Genomic DNA, 21,755 nt, shown 5'->3' with positions numbered 1-21,755 from the left:
AGAAGAAAAAAATTATATTTCAAATTTCGCTCGATAAATTTTGATTATTTTTATGGAGTATGTTATTTACAAGTATACACGTGACATAATTAAATGGCAAGCCCATTCAATGCTTATGATGGTTTCTATAGGTGGTAGAAGATAGGCCTGCTCCTTACTGGGCTACGGTTTTTTTCAGATAAAAAAATTATATTTCAAATTTCGCTCGATAAATTTTCATTATTTTTATGGAGTATGTTATTTAGACGTATACACATGTCATACGTAAATGGCAAGCCCATTCAATGCTTATGATGGTTTCTATAGTTGGTAGAAGATAGTCCTGCTCCTTACTGAGCTACCGATTTTTCAGAAGAAAAAAATTATATTTCAAATTTCGCTCGATAAATTTTGATTATTTTTATGGAGTATGTTATTAACAAGTATACACGTGACATAATTAAATGGCAAGCCCATTCAATGCTTATGATGGTTTCTATAGGTGGTAGAAGATAGGCCTGCTCCTTACTGGGCTACGGTTTTTTTCAGATAAAAAAATTATATTTCAAATTTCGCTCGATAAATTTTCATTATTTTTATGGAGTATGTTATTTAGACGTATACACATGTCATACGTAAATGGCAAGCCCATTCAATGCTTATGATGGTTTCAATAGTTGGTAGAAGATAGTCCTGCTCCTTACTGAGCTACCGATTTTTCAGAAGAAAAAAATTATATTTCAAATTTCGCTCGATAAATTTTGATTATTTTTATGGAGTATGTTATTTACAAGTATACACGTGACATAATTAAATGGCAAGCCCATTCAATGCTTATGATGGTTTCTATAGGTGGTAGAAGATAGGCCTGCTCCTTACTGGGCTACGGTTTTTTTCAGATAAAAAAATTATATTTCAAATTTCGCTCGATAAATTTTCATTATTTTTATGGAGTATGTTATTTAGACGTATACACATGTCATACGTAAATGGCAAGCCCATTCAATGCTTATGATGGTTTCTATAGTTGGTAGAATGTAGTCCTGCTCCTTACTGAGCTACCGATTTTTCAGAAGAAAAAAATTATATTTCAAATTTCGCTCGATAAATTTTGATTATTTTTATGGAGTATGTTATTTAGACTTCTACACATGTTATAATTAAATGGCAAGCCCGTTCAATGCTTATGATGGTTTCTATAGGTGGTAGAAGATAGGCCTGCTCCTTACTGGGCTACGGTTTTTTTCAGATAAAAAAATTATATTTCAAATTTCGCTCGATAAATTTTCATTATTTTTATGGAGTATGTTATTTAGACGTATACACATGTCATACGTAAATGGCAAGCCCATTCAATGCTTATGATGGTTTCTATAGTTGGTAGAATATAGTCCTGCTCCTTACTGAGCTACCGATTTTTCAGAAGAAAAAAATTATATTTCAAATTTCGCTCGATAAATTTTGATTATTTTTATGGAGTATGTTATTTAGACTTCTACACATGTTATAATTAAATGGCAAGCCCATTCAATGCTTATGATGGTTTCTATAGTTGGTAGAATATAGTCCTGCTCCTTACTGAGCTACCGATTTTTCAGAAGAAAAAAATTATATTTCAAATTTCGCTCGATAAATTTTGATTATTTTTATGGAGTATGTTATTTAGACTTCTACACATGTTATAATTAAATGGCAAGCCCGTTCAATGCTTATGATGGTTTCTATAGGTGGTAGAAGATAGGCCTGCTCCTTACTGGGCTACGGTTTTTTCAGATAAAAAAATTATATTTCAAATTTCGCTCGATAAATTTTCATTATTTTTATGGAGTATGTTATTTAGACGTCTACACATGTTATAATAAAATGGCAAGCCCATTCAATGCTTATGATGGTTGCTATGTGTGGTAGAAGTTAGGCCTGCTCCTTATTGAGCTACCGATTTTTTACAGATTCTAAAAAAATTATATTTCAAATTTAGCTCAAATTCATTAAAATTGTGTAAACGATTTTTTAGATATACATTTTTTATTAAATGGGAAAATCGGTAGCCTAGAATTGAACAGCGACATCATTAAAATCAGTAAAATCATTAGCCTACGAAAGTGCAGACTGCAGGTCCAACTTCTAACTCATACAGAAACCATCATAAGCATTGAATGGGCTTGCCATTTAATTATAACATGTGTATACTTGTAAATAACATACTCCATAAAAATAATGAAAATTTATCGAGCCAAATTTGAAATATAATTTTTTTATCTGAAAAAAAAAACCGTAGCCCAGTAAGGAGCAGGCCTATCTTCTACCACCTATAGAAACCATCATAAGCATTGAATGGGCTTGCCATTTAATTATAACATGTGTAGAAGTCTAAATAACATACTCCATAAAAATAATCAAAATTTATCGAGCGAAATTTGAAATATAATTTTTTTCTTCTGAAAAATCGGTAGCTCAGTAAGGAGCAGGACTATATTCTACCAACTATAGAAACCATCATAAGCATTGAATGGGCTTGCCATTTACGTATGACATGTGTATACGTCTAAATAACATACTCCATAAAAATAATGAAAATTTATCGAGCGAAATTTGAAATATAATTTTTTTATCTGAAAAAAACCGTAGCCCAGTAAGGAGCAGGCCTATCTTCTACCACCTATAGAAACCATCATAAGCATTGAATGGGCTTGCCATTTAATTATAACATGTGTAGAAGTCTAAATAACATACTCCATAAAAATAATCAAAATTTATCGAGCGAAATTTGAAATATAATTTTTTTCTTCTGAAAAATCGGTAGCTCAGTAAGGAGCAGGACTATCTTCTACCAACTATAGAAACCATCATAAGCATTGAATGGGCTTGCCATTTACGTATGACATGTGTATACGTCTAAATAACATACTCCATAAAAATAATGAAAATTTATCGAGCGAAATTTGAAATATAATTTTTTTATCTGAAAAAAACCGTAGCCCAGTAAGGAGCAGGCCTATCTTCTACCACCTATAGAAACCATCATAAGCATTGAATGGGCTTGCCATTTAATTATGTCACGTGTATACTTGTAAATAACATACTCCATAAAAATAATCAAAATTTATCGAGCGAAATTTGAAATATAATTTTTTTCTTCTGAAAAATCGGTAGCTCAGTAAGGAGCAGGACTATCTTCTACCACCTATAGAAACCATCATAAGCATTGAATGGGCTTGCCATTTACGTATGACATGTGTATACGTCTAAATAACATACTCCATAAAAATAAAGAAAATTTATCGAGCGAAATTTGAAATATAAATTTTTTTATCTGAAAAAAACGTAGCCCAGTAAGGAGCAGGCCTATCTTCTACCACCTATAGAAACCATCATAAGCATTGAATGGGCTTGCCATTTAATTATGTCACGTGTATACTTGTAAATAACATACTCCATAAAAATAATCAAAATTTATCGAGCCAAATTTGAAATATAATTTTTTTCTTCTGAAAAATCGGTAGCTCAGTAAGGAGCAGGACTATCTTCTACCACCTATAGAAACCATCATACGCATTGAATGGGCTTGCGATTTAATTATAACATGTGTAGAAGTCTAAATAACATACTCCATAAAAATAATCAAAATTTATCGAGCGAAATTTGAAATATAATTTTTTTCTTCTGAAAAATCGGTAGCTCAGTAAGGAGCAGGACTATATTCTACCAACTATAGAAACCATCATAAGCATTGAATGGGCTTGCCATTTACGTATGACATGTGTATACGTCTAAATAACATACTCAATAAAAAAAATGAAAATTTATCGAGCGAAATTTGAAATATAATTTTTTTATCTGAAAAAAACCGTAGCCCAGTAAGGAGCAGGCCTTTCTTCTACCACCTATAGAAACCATCATAAGCATTGAATGGGCTTGCCATTTAATTATGTCACGTGTATACTTGTAAATTACATACTCCATAAAAATAATCAAAATTTATCGAGCCAAATTTGAAATATAATTTTTTTCTTCTGAAAAATCGGTAGCTCAGTAAGGAGCAGGACTATCTTCTACCAACTATAGAAACCATCATAAGCATTGAATGGGCTTGCCATTTACGTATGACATGTGTATACGTCTAAATAACATACTCCATAAAAATAATGAAAATTTATCGAGCGAAATTTGAAATATAATTTTTTTATCTAAAAAAACCGTAGCCCAGTAAGGAGCAGGCCTATCTTCTACCACCTATAGAAACCATCATAAGCATTGAATGGGCTTGCCATTTAATTATGTCACGTGTATACTTGTAAATAACATACTCCATAAAAATAATCAAAATTTATCGAGCGAAATTTGAAATATAATTTTTTTCTTCTGAAAAATCGGTAGCTCAGTAAGGAGCAGGACTATCTTCTACCACCTATAGAAACCATCATAAGCATTGAATGGGCTTGCCATTTACGTATGACATGTGTATACGTCTAAATAACATACTCCATAAAAATAATGAAAATTTATCGAGCGAAATTTGAAATATAATTTTTTTATCTGAAAAAAACCGTAGCCCAGTAAGGAGCAGGCCTATCTTCTACCACCTATAGAAACCATCATAAGCATTGAATGGGCTTGCCATTTAATTATGTCACGTGTATACTTGTAAATAACATACTCCATAAAAATAATCAAAATTTATCGAGCGAAATTTGAAATATAATTTTTTTCTTCTGAAAAATCGGTAGCTCAGTAAGGAGCAGGACTATATTCTACCAACTATAGAAACCATCATAAGCATTGAATGGGCTTGCCATTTACGTATGACATGTGTATACGTCTAAATAACATACTCCATAAAAATAATGAAAATTTATCGAGCGAAATTTGAAATATAATTTTTTTATCTGAAAAAAACCGTAGCCCAGTAAGGAGCAGGCCTATCTTCTACCACCTATAGAAACCATCATAAGCATTGAATGGGCTTGCCATTTAATTATGTCACGTGTATACTTGTAAATAACATACTCCATAAAAATAATCAAAATTTATCGAGCGAAATTTTAAATATAATTTTTTTCTTCTGAAAAATCGGTAGCTCAGTAAGGAGCAGGACTATCTTCTACCAACTATAGAAACCATCATAAGCATTGAATGGGCTTGCCATTTACGTATGACATGTGTATACGTCTAAATAACATACTCCATAAAAATAATGAAAATTTATCGAGCGAAATTTGAAATATAATTTTTTTATCTGAAAAAAACCGTAGCCCAGTAAGGAGCAGGCCTATCTTCTACCACCTATAGAAACCATCATAAGCATTGAATGGGCTTGCCATTTAATTATGTCACGTGTATACTTGTAAATAACATACTCCATAAAAATAATCAAAATTTATCGAGCCAAATTTGAAATATAATTTTTTTCTTCTGAAAAATCGGTAGCTCAGTAAGGAGCAGGACTATCTTCTACCACCTATAGAAACCATCATACGCATTGAATGGGCTTGCGATTTAATTATAACATGTGTAGAAGTCTAAATAACATACTCCATAAAAATAATCAAAATTTATCGAGCGAAATTTGAAATATAATTTTTTTCTTCTGAAAAATCGGTAGCTCAGTAAGGAGCAGGACTATATTCTACCAACTATAGAAACCATCATAAGCATTGAATGGGCTTGCCATTTACGTATGACATGTGTATACGTCTAAATAACATACTCCATAAAAAAAATGAAAATTTATCGAGCGAAATTTGAAATATAATTTTTTTATCTGAAAAAAAACCGTAGCCCAGTAAGGAGCAGGCCTTTCTTCTACCACCTATAGAAACCATCATAAGCATTGAATGGGCTTGCCATTTAATTATGTCACGTGTATACTTGTAAATTACATACTCCATAAAAATAATCAAAATTTATCGAGCCAAATTTGAAATATAATTTTTTTCTTCTGAAAAATCGGTAGCTCAGTAAGGAGCAGGACTATCTTCTACCAACTATAGAAACCATCATAAGCATTGAATGGGCTTGCCATTTACGTATGACATGTGTATACGTCTAAATAACATACTCCATAAAAATAATGAAAATTTATCGAGCGAAATTTGAAATATAATTTTTTTATCTAAAAAAACCGTAGCCCAGTAAGGAGCAGGCCTATCTTCTACCACCTATAGAAACCATCATAAGCATTGAATGGGCTTGCCATTTAATTATGTCACGTGTATACTTGTAAATAACATACTCCATAAAAATAATCAAAATTTATCGAGCGAAATTTGAAATATAATTTTTTTCTTCTGAAAAATCGGTAGCTCAGTAAGGAGCAGGACTATCTTCTACCACCTATAGAAACCATCATAAGCATTGAATGGGCTTGCCATTTACGTATGACATGTGTATACGTCTAAATAACATACTCCATAAAAATAATGAAAATTTATCGAGCGAAATTTGAAATATAATTTTTTTATCTGAAAAAAACCGTAGCCCAGTAAGGAGCAGGCCTATCTTCTACCACCTATAGAAACCATCATAAGCATTGAATGGGCTTGCCATTTAATTATGTCACGTGTATACTTGTAAATAACATACTCCATAAAAATAATCAAAATTTATCGAGCGAAATTTGAAATATAATTTTTTTCTTCTGAAAAATCGGTAGCTCAGTAAGGAGCAGGACTATATTCTACCAACTATAGAAACCATCATAAGCATTGAATGGGCTTGCCATTTACGTATGACATGTGTATACGTCTAAATAACATACTCCATAAAAATAATCAAAATTTATCGAGCGAAATTTGAAAAATAATTTTTTTCTTCTGAAAAATCGGTAGCTCAGTAAGGAGCAGGCCTATCTTCTACCACCTATAGAAACCATCATAAGCATTGAATGGGCTTGCCATTTAATTATGTCACGTGTATACTTGTAAATAACATACTCCATAAAAATAATCAAAATTTATCGAGCGAAATTTGAAATATAATTTTTTTCTTCTGAAAAATCGGTAGCTCAGTAAGGAGCAGGACTATCTTCTACCACCTATAGAAACCATCATAAGCATTGAATGGGCTTGCCATTTACGTATGACATGTGTATACGTCTAAATAACATACTCCATAAAAATAATGAACATTTATCGAGCGAAATTTGAAATATAATTTTTTTATCTGAAAAAAACGTAGCCCAGTAAGGAGCAGGCCTATCTTCTACCACCTATAGAAACCATCATAAGCATTGAATGGGCTTGCCATTTAATTATGTCACGTGTATACTTGTAAATAACATACTCCATAAAAATAATCAAAATTTATCGAGCGAAATTTGAAAAATAATTTTTTTCTTCTGAAAAATCGGTAGCTCAGTAAGGAGCAGGACTATCTTCCACCACCTATAGAAACCATCATAAGCATTGAATGGGCTTGCCATTTAATTATAACATGTATAGAAGTCTAAATAACATACTCCATAAAAATAATAAAAATTTATCGAGCGAAATTTGAAATATAATTTTTTTATCTGAAAAAAACGTAGCCCAGTAAGGAGCAGGCCTATCTTATACCACCTACAGTAACCATTATAAGCATCGAATGGGCTTGCCATTTTATTATGGCATGTATATACGTGTAAATAACATACTCCATGAAAATAATAAACATGAATCAAACCAGATTTGAAATAATACACTTTACTCAACTCATTCTGTTGATTGTACCACTACCAGTTGAAGCTGTTTTTATTTACTGTAACACTGTTACAATCTCGTACGTCGGGAGTATATTTCGTGATTCAATATTATGGTATAACAGTAACAGTGTTATATCATTATTTTTTTTTTCGTATGTGCCTCGGTTACATTTATTAATCAAATTAATTAAATAATATTAAAATAGGCTGAAAGGAATGTTTACATATCTTTGTTGCGAGTAATGCACTTTGAGGTTAGTGGTTCATAGAGTGATACAATGGAATAACAACAAGTGATATTAATGGTTATTGTACTTTATTTAGGCAACTCAGTTATATAAAAATGGTACATTAGTAAAACAAACACTTAAACACTGCTCAAAATATATGATTTCCACATTTTTCAGTGAAACATGCATTTGAGGTTAGGAAGTTCTGAAGCCACGGCCTTCTTGATCTGCTGATCTGACGTTGACGTCATAGCTTAATGTTGGTTTATTGGCAGTTTTACATCCATCTCCGATCCCGCACCGATCCTTCTGGAATCCCGCAAATCGGATCGTAGTAGGATCGGAAGGGTGTATGACAAGTGTGTCCCCGCCTTAACTTCGGCGCCATAAAGTCCTCTATCACAAAAAATAATTTAATGGATGACTAAAACATTCTATAAGTTACTGCCAGGCCAACCTTAGAAAAATTTCTCTTTTACGGTGACTCCATGTATTTAAAATAAACAGTAGGTAACTTAAGTTAGATAAGATTAAGATTGGGGATATTTGAGGCTAGGAGTTGTACCATAGACTAAGCAACACAAGGGAGTATGATTTATCTATGGTTGTACTATACACAAATATTAGTACATAGGTACCACCTAGGCTACTAGGCCTAACTGGTACGAATTTATCTGTCCTAATATTCGTGGTACTACCAAGGCCTAGGGTAAGTTACAGTTTCTTAACTGGGCTAGGCCCTATGCCAATACGATTGAAACTACTGATTCGATTAGTAAACCTTCATTCAATTTTTTCACTATTGGCAATTTTGGTTGGTTAGGCTAGGTTATGACAGTTTAACCCCCTGAGTGTTATTTGTCGCTGCAGCGACACATAACACACTTTGTGTAGTGTTTTGTGTCGCTGCAGCGACTCACAAACACTGTTTTCGGCGAAGGCTGACGTGCGTATTTGTAAACAGCTTGGTTAACCTCGGACCGATGACTGATGTGTTTTATTACGTTTATCATTTTTTTAGTGTTAAAAATCAAAAGTAGTGATATACGTAGTGCATTATAAGAAGATTTAAGTGATTTTGAAGGGCTGGTTGATGATCCTGAAGAAGTAGGTAGGCCTAGTGATATTGATGTAAATTATCAGCCAGATTCCTAGCTATGGTTAAGGCTATGCATTCTTAGCTAAACGCTATGTACTGAAATCTGTTTTTCACTCATAACCTATTTATTTGATAACTTACCTCACTATATGATTATATATATGTAATCCTCATAAAATTTAGAACAAAGTGGCTATTTTCAAATATTTTTTGGCCTATAATTTATACAATTTCATTGAGCGCGAACTTATTTTTTTTTTGATAATTTTCCAAAATATTTTTTTTTTTTTTTAACAAATGTTTCTTATGTTTTATAGTACAGGGTGATTGATATAAGTGTGCCAGCTGTTTTATTCAAAAACTATAAGAGATATCAAAAAAAGTTAAATGGTAAGTGCCTTGGATTTTTTTATTAAAAAAATTGTAGTCAAGTCAAAAAAATTATTTTAGCCACCATTTTTCCAATATGGCCGCCAACTTTGATTTTTCTTATGGAACACCCTGTATTTTATTATGTACTTATTCTGGTAGAAAATGTAATTTTAAGACGATTTTATTCTTGTAATTTTTTTCATAAACCAAACCGTTTCAAAGATAATAATGGTTAAAGTTTTAAAATTTCTGCATGAGAAAGAGTTTCGATAAAGGCCTAAGCAAGCATGCCAGCTGTTTTATTCGAAAACCATTCAAAATTTCACAGCTTAAACCATTATTATCTTTAAAACGGTTAGGTTTATGAAAAAAATTACAAGGATAAAATCGTCTTAAAATTACATTTTCTACCAGAATACATCATGAAATACAGGGTGTTCCATAAGACAATCAAAGTTAGCGGCCATATTGGAAAAATGGCGGCTAAAATGATTTTTTTGATTTGACTATAATTTTTTAAATAAAAAATCCAAGGCACTTACATTTAAATTTTTTTGATATCTCTTATGGTTTTCGAATAAAACGGCTGGCACACTTATATCAATCACCCTGTATAATATTGAAGCCCATGGTTTTCCAAACAAAATGGTATATAGAACAGTATAATTACTTAACATTGTTTTTAAGCTTCTCAGATCCGTTTTAAACCTTGCAAATGAGCAAAAAATAGGCAGACATTAAGGCCAAAACAAGGGACACTCGGAGGGTTAAGCCTCGGTGACAAAAAAGTTATTTAAGCGAGTTGTAGTATATTGATGTCAAAGAACAGTTTAAGAACGTTTTTAAGTGCGTTTTAGGTGAGTTGTGGAAACTGAACAATAACCGTTTAATTTTACAGGCTAATTTACAAAAATATCAATTATTAAACAATATTTTCGATTCGATAGTTTCAATCGATATTAGCATAGCCCAGGGTAAAACTGAACTTGTACTACTTATGTTTAATAGGTATTGATTTTTTTGCCTTATCTACCTAAATTAGACTATTTTAAGAACTTTTTACCATTGGCACTTTTGGGGAAAACGCCTAGCCTATTTCACTCTGAAAATCGTGTTTGAAAATCAAGAAAAATGCTTGATGAAAAATGCAACCCTGGTGAATTTAGGTCAGGTTTTAAGTTATTGACACAAAGTAAAAAGAAGTTGGGTACAGTTTCTTAACTTAGCTATGATACTTAATACCGATTATTATTAAACCTTTATTTGATGTTTTCACTACCAGCAAGTTTGGAGGACAATGGAGTACAATGGTCTTCTCCTTAACAAAGACAAAACACAATGTCTCAATTTTGGTCTGATTGGTTCGTCTCAGAATAATCAAAGTAGTCTTGAAACGCAGCTCACTAATCCCTCATTGGCCACAAAATTCCTAGGTGTCATTTTTGATTCCTCCATCAAATGGTATGGTCACGTGCAAAGTGTTGTTAACCGCACCAGTTCTGCTCTGTTTGCCATTCGAATTCTCAGTTCAACTTGTAGCAGGGAAGTTCTTGTGGACGTCTATCGTGGATATTGCGAAAGCATTTTGCGTTATGGCATTGCCGTTTGGGGAACCTCTTCTAAATTGGAAAGAATGTCCCAGACTTCCTGATAGTTCTGTTCTGGGTGATCGACAGTAAACCCCAAAACCAGATTTTCCATCGATTAGGGAGCCGTCTGTGTACCAGACGAAGCTCTCCATATCTTGGAGATGCCCTTCCTGATGTTTCCACTCATCTCTGGAGCGGAATTCAACATTAAAGGGTTTGGTGAAAACTGCTTCCTTGCTTAGGAAGTCCGAGGTCATGTCAAGCACAGGACACTCAGCCAAAGTCTTAGCAATGGCGCAGTGGCCTGCCCCTGACAGGCCTTCCTTCCACAGATTTGCAACCCTCAGACGGTAAGCTGCCTTGAGGGCCTCAGATCTGATGAAGATGTCCAGTGGTAGCAGCCCAAGAGCGACTTCTAGAGTAGCTGATGGACTGCTCCTGAAGGCTCCAGTGGCCTGTAGCGTGCCGAGCCTTTGCATGCTTTCTAGCTTGGCTATGACAGTTACCTGATTCACCTTTGTCCACCAGACTAGTGAACCATAGGTAATCTGAGGCCTGACCACAGCCTCGTATAACCAGAGTGCTATTTGGGGTTTAATTCCCCAGGTGGTTCCTGCAAACCTCCTGGACGTCATGAGCGCCCATTTGGCCTTATGCAGCGCGTTATTCAGGTGGCTGTTCCACGTCAGCTTGGAGTCAAGTGTCAGTCATAAATACTTGACCGCACTCGACACTCCCAGCTGAGTCGTGCCAATTTTCCTAGTATAAACCTTCATTAGATTTTTTCACTAGGTCCAAGTTATCAGCAATTTTGGTTAAGTTAGTAAGTTAAGGTTAGGATAAGTATTTCAATTTGATAACTTAAGTTTCAATCGATATTAGCATAGCACAGTTAACTTAAGTAGGCTAAGTTAGCCTATTATTAACAACATCAAACGATCTGTAGAAAAATAGTTTGAGCTTTAATATTGATTAATCGGCCTTGGTACAGTTTCTTAACTGGGCCTTAACATGGCTGTGACACTACTGTCAATTTGAAAACATCGATTCGATTGGTAAACCTTTATTCAATTTTGTTGTTTTCAGCTAGATTGGTTAGGTTATAACAATTTCATTTTATAATTTTGACATACCGTAGTTAAAAATCAAATGAAAGTTTACTAATCTAATCAATATTTTCATTCGTTAGTAGCGTAGGCGTGTATGCATGGTATTGTAAATGTTTTTTCTATGTAGGCCTACATGTCATAACTTATGTGTTGTATAATATTGGTTTATTCGATGGGATCTTGTGACGATGTCTATTGCTAACTTGTAATGTGTTGGATGACTGAATTAATACCTTATTAATGCATTATCCATGGCACTAGACCTGGCAAAGTTGAAGAATTCTAATTAGGCCTATCACAGAGAATTAAGGTACCGTACTGGTAACTTAGCCTACAGATGAAACTCGCTTATGGGACAACCATAAGGTTAGCGTCTTGGACTTCGGTGCGAGAACGACAGATTCGTTTCCTGGCATGCTCACAAAGCAAGGATTTGGACCGCTTTCTCAAAAAGCGTTTGAGTATCCCCCTTTCATCTCCTCAAAAAAATATGCCAACGGCGTAGACAAGGACCAAAACAAAAAAAAAAAAACCGTTTGAGCTTTATCTGTGGTAGGCCTGTGCTGTGCCAGAAATATACCTAGGCCTAATTTTGAATAAGGTAGCAAGGAAGAGCCAGAACAGCGAGCACTTTTCGTAAATTCCTACTGCAAAGGACACAGGGTCTTCCTCCACCATTAGCATTGTAGTAAATTAAAGCAAGGGGGGCGTTGTGGGGTTTTGTCCTAGACACCAGTACTAGTGCTAGACACCACTTATTTGTACCGTGTAGTGTATCCTCTGTTCCTTACTTCTCTACAGAGAAGTAAGACACAGGTGTCTTAATGTTTGCTGATAATACAATTTTTGTCAGAAAATCTATCCCAGTTCTAGACAGGGAAAAGGCATCTGAAGTTTTTGAGTTGGCCAAGACTTGGTTTCAACCAAACGGACTGAGCCTCAAATTAGTAAAACCCTAGCAGATAGTGTGTAGTCTCAGTCGTACAAACCCTGATGTATTGACAGAGATGAAGTTTCTGGTAACTGTCATGGATACAAAGATTACTTAAACAGTACTGGAGTGGCTGAATGAAGCTCTCTCATGTCGTGCATCTGATCTGCAAACTTGACCCCTGTTGATGAAGCATTAACCTGATGACCGTCTACCGTGGCTTATTTCATTCCTACCTCTCCTATGGATTTCTTTGAGGAAACCCCACAAGGTGTGAAGATATTCTTCTCCTTCAATAAAAGGTGGTTCAGATCATCGCTACGGTTATAGTGACCACTGTAAGCCCTATTTTCAGGAGACTACCTCGTCATCTTCAGCCAGTATTTCCTGTTTAGTGTCTGTTATGTAAGGAATAATCTAACTGGTTGAAGGATTAAGTTTGCAATTGGGCTCACTAGAAGTCCGAAGACAATTATAAATGTACCGGTACCGGTAAACATAGATTGATATGTGTGTCAAATTAAAGGTCTCTATTAGTGCAAGGGTTTAGCCACAGCCACCTCTAATACAAGGCCGCGACGTTCAAACTGGCAACGCCGCACTCACCCGCCGCCTGCGTCCGGCACTCGTGCTAGGCTATAAACATCAATGAGAGTATTGCTGCTCTGTATCAATGAATGAAAGTATTTAAATTACATATTTTAGTGGATTTAAGGGTATGGTAAAATAGACAATTTAGAATTTAGGTTTTTTATTTAGTGAAAAATTGCAACATACCACAATATGTCTAAAACTAAAATACAAACATAATGTTTTTGGTTGCATTTATCGTATTTTAAGTACGATAATTGTGGAAATAGATGGACTTTACATATTTCCTTTGTTTATTTGATAATCTATATTATCATAATCTTTAATAGCCATAACATTTTCTATTAATATTATAAGAAACCACCTATACAACAATTATCATAATTAGGTTTAAACATAAACTTTTAAAATTTCATGTTGTATTTTTCTTTGTTCTACAGCAGACTTTAATGTGTAGTAAGATTTCAATTTTTTTTTAAATTTATACATAAGAATCTCATGGTGTCTGTATATATGTATGTTATTCAACATAGTAAAAACTCCTAGACAGACTGGGCTTAAATTTTACAAAATACTGTATAGCTACTATAAGTTACCAAGAATGGTAATACAGTAGGACTAACTTATTGCCATTTCAATATTTGTAGAGGATTTGAGATTGTACTAACTTCTAACAATTTGTTCAAATAAAATCAATTTTAAATTTTCAATAGGAATCCATTAGTTAGCGACAATAAAATTTGAAGTTTCCACTTTGAAGGCATACTGACACTATAAATAATTTATTTTCTTTGAATAGTTACTAAGCAAAACGTTTTTCATTTTGTAAACGATTTCAGAAGCTAGGCCTCTATATTAATAGGCTTTCCACAATATTAATAGAATTGTTTTATCACATCAACATTCAGACTGGAGTCGGAGACTATGATGCTTTTATTGTTAGATGGTGTAGTAAATATTTTTTACTAGTAAGCCTATTTAATAGTAACACCGGTTTATTTCTTTGAAGTGCAAGTTATTTCAGTTATTTTAATCACTTAACAACAGCTTTTATCAATAAGATAGACAAATAAATAAGGAAAAAGTAAGGCATTCTCATACCTAAAACTCGCTTCTCGCGTCTATATTTACATGAATCATTGTCTTATTCTTAAAATATTTTACAAATCTAAGTTCATATTCGTGAAAATTTTTCACACAAAAACGAGAATTGTTTTAAGATGTCTTATTTTACCGAAGAATAGCAGGAAGCCATTGTTGCTTAAGCGGCGGATCACTTAGAATCTTAGAACACTGTACGTATTATTAATTTTTAATTGAGCTTTCGTAATTATTTTTGCATCCAGGCATGTCACATCTATCTGGCATGCTGTAGTAACAAGTTCAATGTCATTACTAATGGTCAAGGGTAGTAGAAACGTGATCATGTACGTAGAGTACGCGACTCCTCCATTCACTGTAATGGTAAGACGGCCGCGCACCAAGACACGGATGCAACGTTGCCACTTTTCGCTCGCCGCGGCCTTGTATTAGAGGTGGCTGTGGTTTAGCCCTATAGATTCAACTGTCCTTAAAAACATAATGTGAACAACTAATTTATATGGCATATACCTTACATCCCCAAACTCCAAAATAAATGTGCATATAATTTTTGATACAATGCAATTTCTTTTTCAGATAGGGCCAAAGTAAATAAAAGTCAACAAGGCCAGAAAGAAAAATTACAAAAGTTACTCCCACAGAGTGTCTATTTGTGTTACCTATGTCTCAACGTAAAATAAATAGGTGAAATGGTAAGTGCATCAACCTTGTACCTATTTATCTATTAGCTCTTTGGTAGGTCAGTAATAAGTTAAAATTAGGTAACCTATCTTAAATATAGCTAAAACAACAATAAACTGAGGTATTGTATTAAATGTCATATCAATTTTTATAAGTCATGTTTATAGCTTACTTGTAAACTGAACACCTCGTCGCAAAGACATTAACATCATTTCCCGTGATCGTGGCAATATTTTGACATTCCCCTGTGGTTGTTAATACATCACAATTGTTTCCCGTTCTTAATCTGTATATGGGCTGTTAATTAATAAGCTGTGTCTAAGGAACATGTCGGCCTTAGTGACTAACAAGACTACAAGATCGCACCACTCATCCTACACTCGTCTCCATTCAAACTTGGCTTAATATATCTACATTCGTATGGTCGCCATTTCATAATAAATTATTAAAAATATTACAGTATCATGACAATATCTAGATATTTTCCGCGGTCGCGAAGCCATCAGCGATATTTCCTGCATTCGCTGCAATATCTTTACACTCCCAGATGGTCGCTAAGACATCATCATCGTTCTCCGTGATCACAACAAAATCTTCACATTCCCCACTTTCAAAAAGATGTCATAACCGTATTCCCCCGATTACAGAAAAAATTAAGAGCATAACTCGCAATCCCAAAAAGTTCTGTTGTTGCGACATTAGTTAGGCCTAATCAAGAATAACTAAAATTGTGCTCAAGTATTGAGTGACGTGTATGAATTCAACACAAAATAAATAGCAATATGTATAATTAAGTCCATCTTCCCAACAAAAAAAAATCCCAGTGCCTCAAATGTGCACCATTATTACTCCCTCTCGGCACTCCTGCCTTGGTATGGCAGCATTGTGATGTATACTTGAAGGTTGGCTATAATGTAGGTTAATTGTAATTAAACTCACATTTTGTAACTGCACAAACAAACTTTATTAAGTGACACCAGAGACATACATTGTTAACATTGAAACTACCCAGACTGGAATGGCTAACTAACTGAGTTCCTTCGGCTATCGGTTACCTGGTGGGGGTATACCTATATACATCACTACCTTTCCATGTATAAGTTGATAATATATACAATAATTTAAACATCATCAAATTCAAGTGACACGATAATTTAATTTAAAACTTTGTTTAACTCTTAACAAATCTTTTTAACAATCAATTTAAATTTGTTGTACTTTTTGCAAACACACCTTGTTGTTTTTGTTTGAACATATATTTATGTCTCTTTTACAGGACATACTCTACTCAAGTGAATCAGATGGAGATGCATCTGTTATTATATGCCTAGATGATTATGATGAAAATGCCAATGACAATGAAAATAAAGTACAAAAAATTAGCAGCAATATAGAAGATTCAATAAATAAAGAAACGGTAAGTAATAGGAAGAGTAATCTCACCTCCTCTTTATCAATGCAAGTTAACCAATATGACCACAATAATGGAAATACCGGTTCATTGAGGAAATAACATATTAGGAATAAGACAAAAGGCTATCATAAAATGACATCTTGTAAGCATTACCTGGGCGAGGACCCCCCCCCCCCCACAAAGAGAGAGAGCCCCCACTGTAAGGTGCCTAATGTTATCCACCCCAAGTGCCAATGTTTCTTTACTAAAAAGTAATCCTAAGCCCATGGCCAAATTGGCGATTGACTGTCAGTAAATTGAAATTCAAGGTGGATTTGCTACTCTACTGGAAATGGTAAATAATCTGAAATTTAGGTTTTTTGAGCTCAATTTTTTGTTTAGACCTTCCTCTAAAAAAAAAAAAAAAAACACAACAATTTGATGTAAACACACATATTTCATGGAGAGAAAAACATTCCAAGTTTAACATGCACACACATTTTTAAAGGACTAATCATCATTTTGTATTTGTCAGTCTTGTACAACCCAGACAGTGATGTCGTACTGCTAACACAGTGGAGCTCAAGTAGTTTCTCGAATCAGGCCTAAGAGCACTAGTGTTGTCGCGAGCTTGCTTATAACTGCAAGCTACTCAGTCTGTTGATGCGTTATAGCTCAGTTGGATAAGGCGTTGCACTGACGAGTGCAGCGTTGAGGTCATTCCAGTGGTGGCTAGCCTATAAGGACTCTCGCACGCCGCCTGCCCAACAATACAAAAAAAATTACATTTTAATATTTTTTACTTACTTACTCTTACTCCCATGGCCATTTGTACCCCAAGTGGTACTTGGCCTCACCAACTCACTGAATCCACGTCACCCTGTCTTTTGCGGTATCCTCATTCACTTCCATCCTGGCCATATCTTTCTTTACTTCATCCGTCCAGCATTTCCTCTGTCTCCCTCGTGGTCTTCTCCCCAGTAGGTCACTTTTCCATATTTGATAAAGTGTGCTAGTTTCCTCTCTTCTAATGATGTGGCCTGTCCAGCGAAGCCTCCTGCTTTTAGCCTCTGCAATTATATCTGGCTCCTTGAACAGGTCTCTTAGTTCCTGATTATGTTTAATTCTCCATACATCTCCTTCTTTAGTAGGGCCAAAGATTTTGCGCAGGACTTTATTTTCAAAAGCAATTGGTTTTTTTCTCGGTGTTTAATATTCTTTAGTTGAATTAAATTAAAACTACGGGAGATTATCATGGTATCGCCTGGACCGAAAAGTGCTAACAATTGTTGCAGCAATCTTAGGAGAGGCATCACTGAGACCACAAGACAACCCCACAAGTGTTGCTGCTCACGGTATGACCGAGACCAAAAGATATGCTCACAGTTGCCCAATCGCGAGGGATGACTGCAGTACTGCTGATACTATAAATGGTATTGAGTGTTACTGCAATTGCGGGAGACGAGGGTAGTATCCCCTGGTCTAAGTACTCTAACCTCCCATGGACAGATCAGACATTTTGGATAAAAGGTTAAAATACCAGTTACTGACTAGCGATTCATTTGCTCCTTGAATGGACCAAGCGTTTCAATGTTGTTAGTGCATCATCATCAGGTCACGACAAAACTTGAAGGATTAAACGATTACTGAGATAATCAAGACAACAACATTTACTGTGACATTACATAGTCATTAAAGCTACTGATATTCACATATACTGTAATGATAAATGATAATTTTATTTAAATACCTGGAATTAGAGGTATTTTATAAATAAGTAAACTGATGCTTTACAGTTTCACTGCACCAAATATGATTTTGTTTAGTTAACAGCTATTGTTACATGTACATGATAACCGACTATCACTGCATTCTTTAAGACTGTGAAATGTTTTAAGCCTGATATGGTTACCAGGTATTGATACAAGTTTATAGGCTAATATAAAAAAATACTTCTTTATAAGTGTTTGCATTCAACTTAATCATACAAATTATCTATAATATTAAAACGTGACTGGGTTTTTTTATTTCACGATTCTGAATCAACCACTTGACGGATTTTCATGATTTTTGTGTTGAAAGAAAGATAATTTTGAGAACTAGGGAATGTCGAAGCCATAATTTAAGTTTGTGAGCTGTTTATGTCGGGTGGGGCACCTATTGTAAACTTACATCCGATTTGCTCGGACAGCTCGAGATGTCCAGGGTCCCGCTACCAGTCCTCGTCGCTCGCTCGCCGCTTCTCGATCTTCGTAGATCTTACTGTCGCGCCGATCTGCTAGTACACAAGTACACACTGTGTACCTCGGCACGTCGACGCACCGTACACGAGTTGCTATTAAGGAATACACTAAATATGGTTACTCCTATAACTTGGTGTCAGCACAGCGACGCGCTGACAAGGCCAAGTCGAAGTTAACTACTAGGGCTGATAGATAACTAGGCGAAGATTAGAAAATAAAATAAATACCCAGCTCCTAGGCTTAACGAAAGGTCTCACTTTCCAAAATAAAACAAAAAATAATCTTCTCGGAATTAAAAGAAAACGACGCTAACTCGCGATAAGTAAATAATAAAATAAAATAAAACGTAGAAGGCGCCTATGCCAATTCTTCTTGGCTTTAAGGAAAATAAATAAAAACTCTTGATTAAAAGAAAACAAAAACGTTTTGGATTACCAAAAGTAGGCGTAGGTGACTGCGACACTACACTCGCAGCGTCGGTCGTTAAACTACGATATTCTATGAATAACGTAATTTATACGATAAACGTAATTTACGAGTAGGGGTATAACGTATACGCTAGTTATAACCAGTGTACTTCACGATACTTCCTGATTCGCCTCTATGTTTCGCATGCCTTCGTCCGGATACTTTACGTTCGCTCGCACAGCCTAAGGAAGGTTGGTGTGCACGAACCTAATGCTCGCCGCCGACTGTCTCAAGAACTGTCCACTGTCCGCTGGTCTCGGCTTCTCCCCACCACGTCTACGGCAGCGCTTCAAGGTGACAGCGGCCGAGTCTCGAACTAGGAGACCTGCAGTGGACATGTTTGACATTGTTGCCGTCGTGACGAACCGCCGCGATTAATCGTTCGTGTATATAATAAAAATTACCCCTAACATAATTTGACCATTACAAGTTTAGGATCCCAGTTTTTTAGAAATTAAGTTTGAATTTTGAAAAAGTCTAGCAGTTGACGTAAATATTCTAGACTAGCTTTAGCTATTAATACCATTTGCTTAGTAACAGCTGTAAACATTCAGCATTTGCAACACAAATTCAGCATTTGGATAAAATAAAATTACATACGAAGGGTAGGCTTATTTATACTATGTGTAATGCTATAATCATATATACGTTCATTTATTCGGTAAGAGGATGAAAGATTATTAAAACATACATTGTAAAATACTAGATAATCTAATTTTTTTTAGTAGTCTTTAAAATCTTTATTTTGTTTTAGTGCAATATAATTTGTTAAAACTAACAGCTGGTTGAATATAAAAATATTCTACATTCTATAGAACTATGACGTTAGATTATTTACTCTGTAATTTTTTCATTGATTATAGGAAATAAGTAAGATTCTATAACCATTGCTGTATACGAATCGAAGCTCACGAGCTTTCAAAAGAAAGCTTATGAAAATATTTCTTATTAAAATTTTTGAGGCAAGGTTGGGAAATAACAATGATCACATGTTTTAATCACCATGCTTTAATTCATTTAATGCATTAATTAATCATGTTTTAATTCATCTTGGCAGATTTTTCTTTACAATACATTTTGAACTGCTAAAACTATGCTTGAATTAGGAATATAAATATTGATATAACTATATACAGTTTTAATGAACTACTTGATTCCCGTACGTAGGACGGGCCAACAGCTAGTCTTTTTAATTTATAATTGGTATTTGTATACCTGTAGTTTGTTTATGTTAACAATTGTATTAAACTGTCAGAGTTTTCTAACTAATTTGATCTAGTTATACTTATCCTAGGCCTATATTAAAGGTATAATCCTCTCTAAATCCTCTTATCTTGAACTATTAGTGCATGTAGATTCTGAATTACATTACAGTTATAAATTAATTGGGAATTTAATACAAAATCTAAGTAATGTGTACTTGATTGATTTCATGGGTTCTGTATTCAAACTAAAGTAATTTCAAACAGTTGCAGGAAGATCGAGACACTCACCAACAACCTGTAGTTGGGGTTGAAACTATAGTTCCTATAAAGGACTCTCCAGACAAGCAGATATCCAAGGTATGTTCATTTTTTTCAGCCTAATCTATATATAAAGCTAATAACAATAAGGACACAAACTTTTGAGAAAACCGTTTAAGATGCTCACGTATGGGCGTCCAAACCAAAGCGGTGGGAGTGGGAAGGTGGTGGGACAAATGCCCGCGCGGGATTTTAAAACACATGGTGTTAGGTGTGAGCACCAACACTAGAGCGGTAGAGCTCCCGCCGTCCCGCAGCGTTGTTCCATCGTTCCGCCGGTTTGAAACGTGTTGGATTTTCCCGCTCGTACCGCAACGGGAACACATGGGTACATGGTTAAGAGTTGTTATTTTTTAGCCCCCTAAGTATAAAATTATTAAAATTTAAAGTAGTTTTGGATAGTAGATAACCCCCTTTGAAACCTCCTTTCGCCTTTCCTTAGATTCGGCAGAAGGGTATGGTGGAATTTCCCCAAATAAATGTCTATTTAGATTAATGTCATGAACCCAATCAGATTGCCGTCTTGCAGCTTCATCTTCATCCTCAGCTGTTGCTAGCAAGAGCAAAGCCTCTTCTTCTTTTACATTACATTACGATTCATGAAATGGACCCATAAAACACAACCACTCTGTAGTTAAGATGAAAATGAACTGAGGAGCCGTCCTGCTTCCCGCTGCCTGCAGCTTCCTCTTTCCCGCCACGTATCGCTGCCACTGGTTCCCGCCCGTCATTCACCCCCTTCCCGCTCACGCACCGCTCCAGCCACTT

General features: G+C 34.9%; 1 protein-coding gene across 5 annotated transcripts in view; it reads left to right on the top strand.

The window, feature by feature from the left end:
- LOC128988827 (uncharacterized) overlaps window positions 1-21,755 on the top strand; it is a 65,675-nt gene that overhangs the window by 3,503 nt on the left and 40,417 nt on the right. For all 5 annotated transcript variants that reach the window (XM_054410547.1, XM_054410530.1, XM_054410538.1 and 2 more), the window contains exons 2-4: window positions 15,256-15,371; window positions 16,637-16,777; window positions 20,934-21,026. In XM_054410547.1, the coding sequence (XP_054266522.1) occupies window positions 15,369-15,371; window positions 16,637-16,777; window positions 20,934-21,026 (237 nt within the window). In that variant the 5' untranslated portion in view covers window positions 15,256-15,368. The remainder of the gene's footprint in view (window positions 1-15,255; window positions 15,372-16,636; window positions 16,778-20,933; window positions 21,027-21,755) is intronic.

The sequence above is a fragment of the Macrosteles quadrilineatus genome, unplaced genomic scaffold, assembly GCF_028750875.1.
Source record: "Macrosteles quadrilineatus isolate MER2022 unplaced genomic scaffold, UCM_ALF_1.0 Scaffold_1__1_contigs__length_201487025, whole genome shotgun sequence".
NCBI classification, from domain to species: domain Eukaryota; kingdom Metazoa; phylum Arthropoda; class Insecta; order Hemiptera; family Cicadellidae; genus Macrosteles; species Macrosteles quadrilineatus.
Note: the sequence above shows the minus strand (reverse complement) of the source record. Positions and strands in the feature narration are given on the sequence as shown.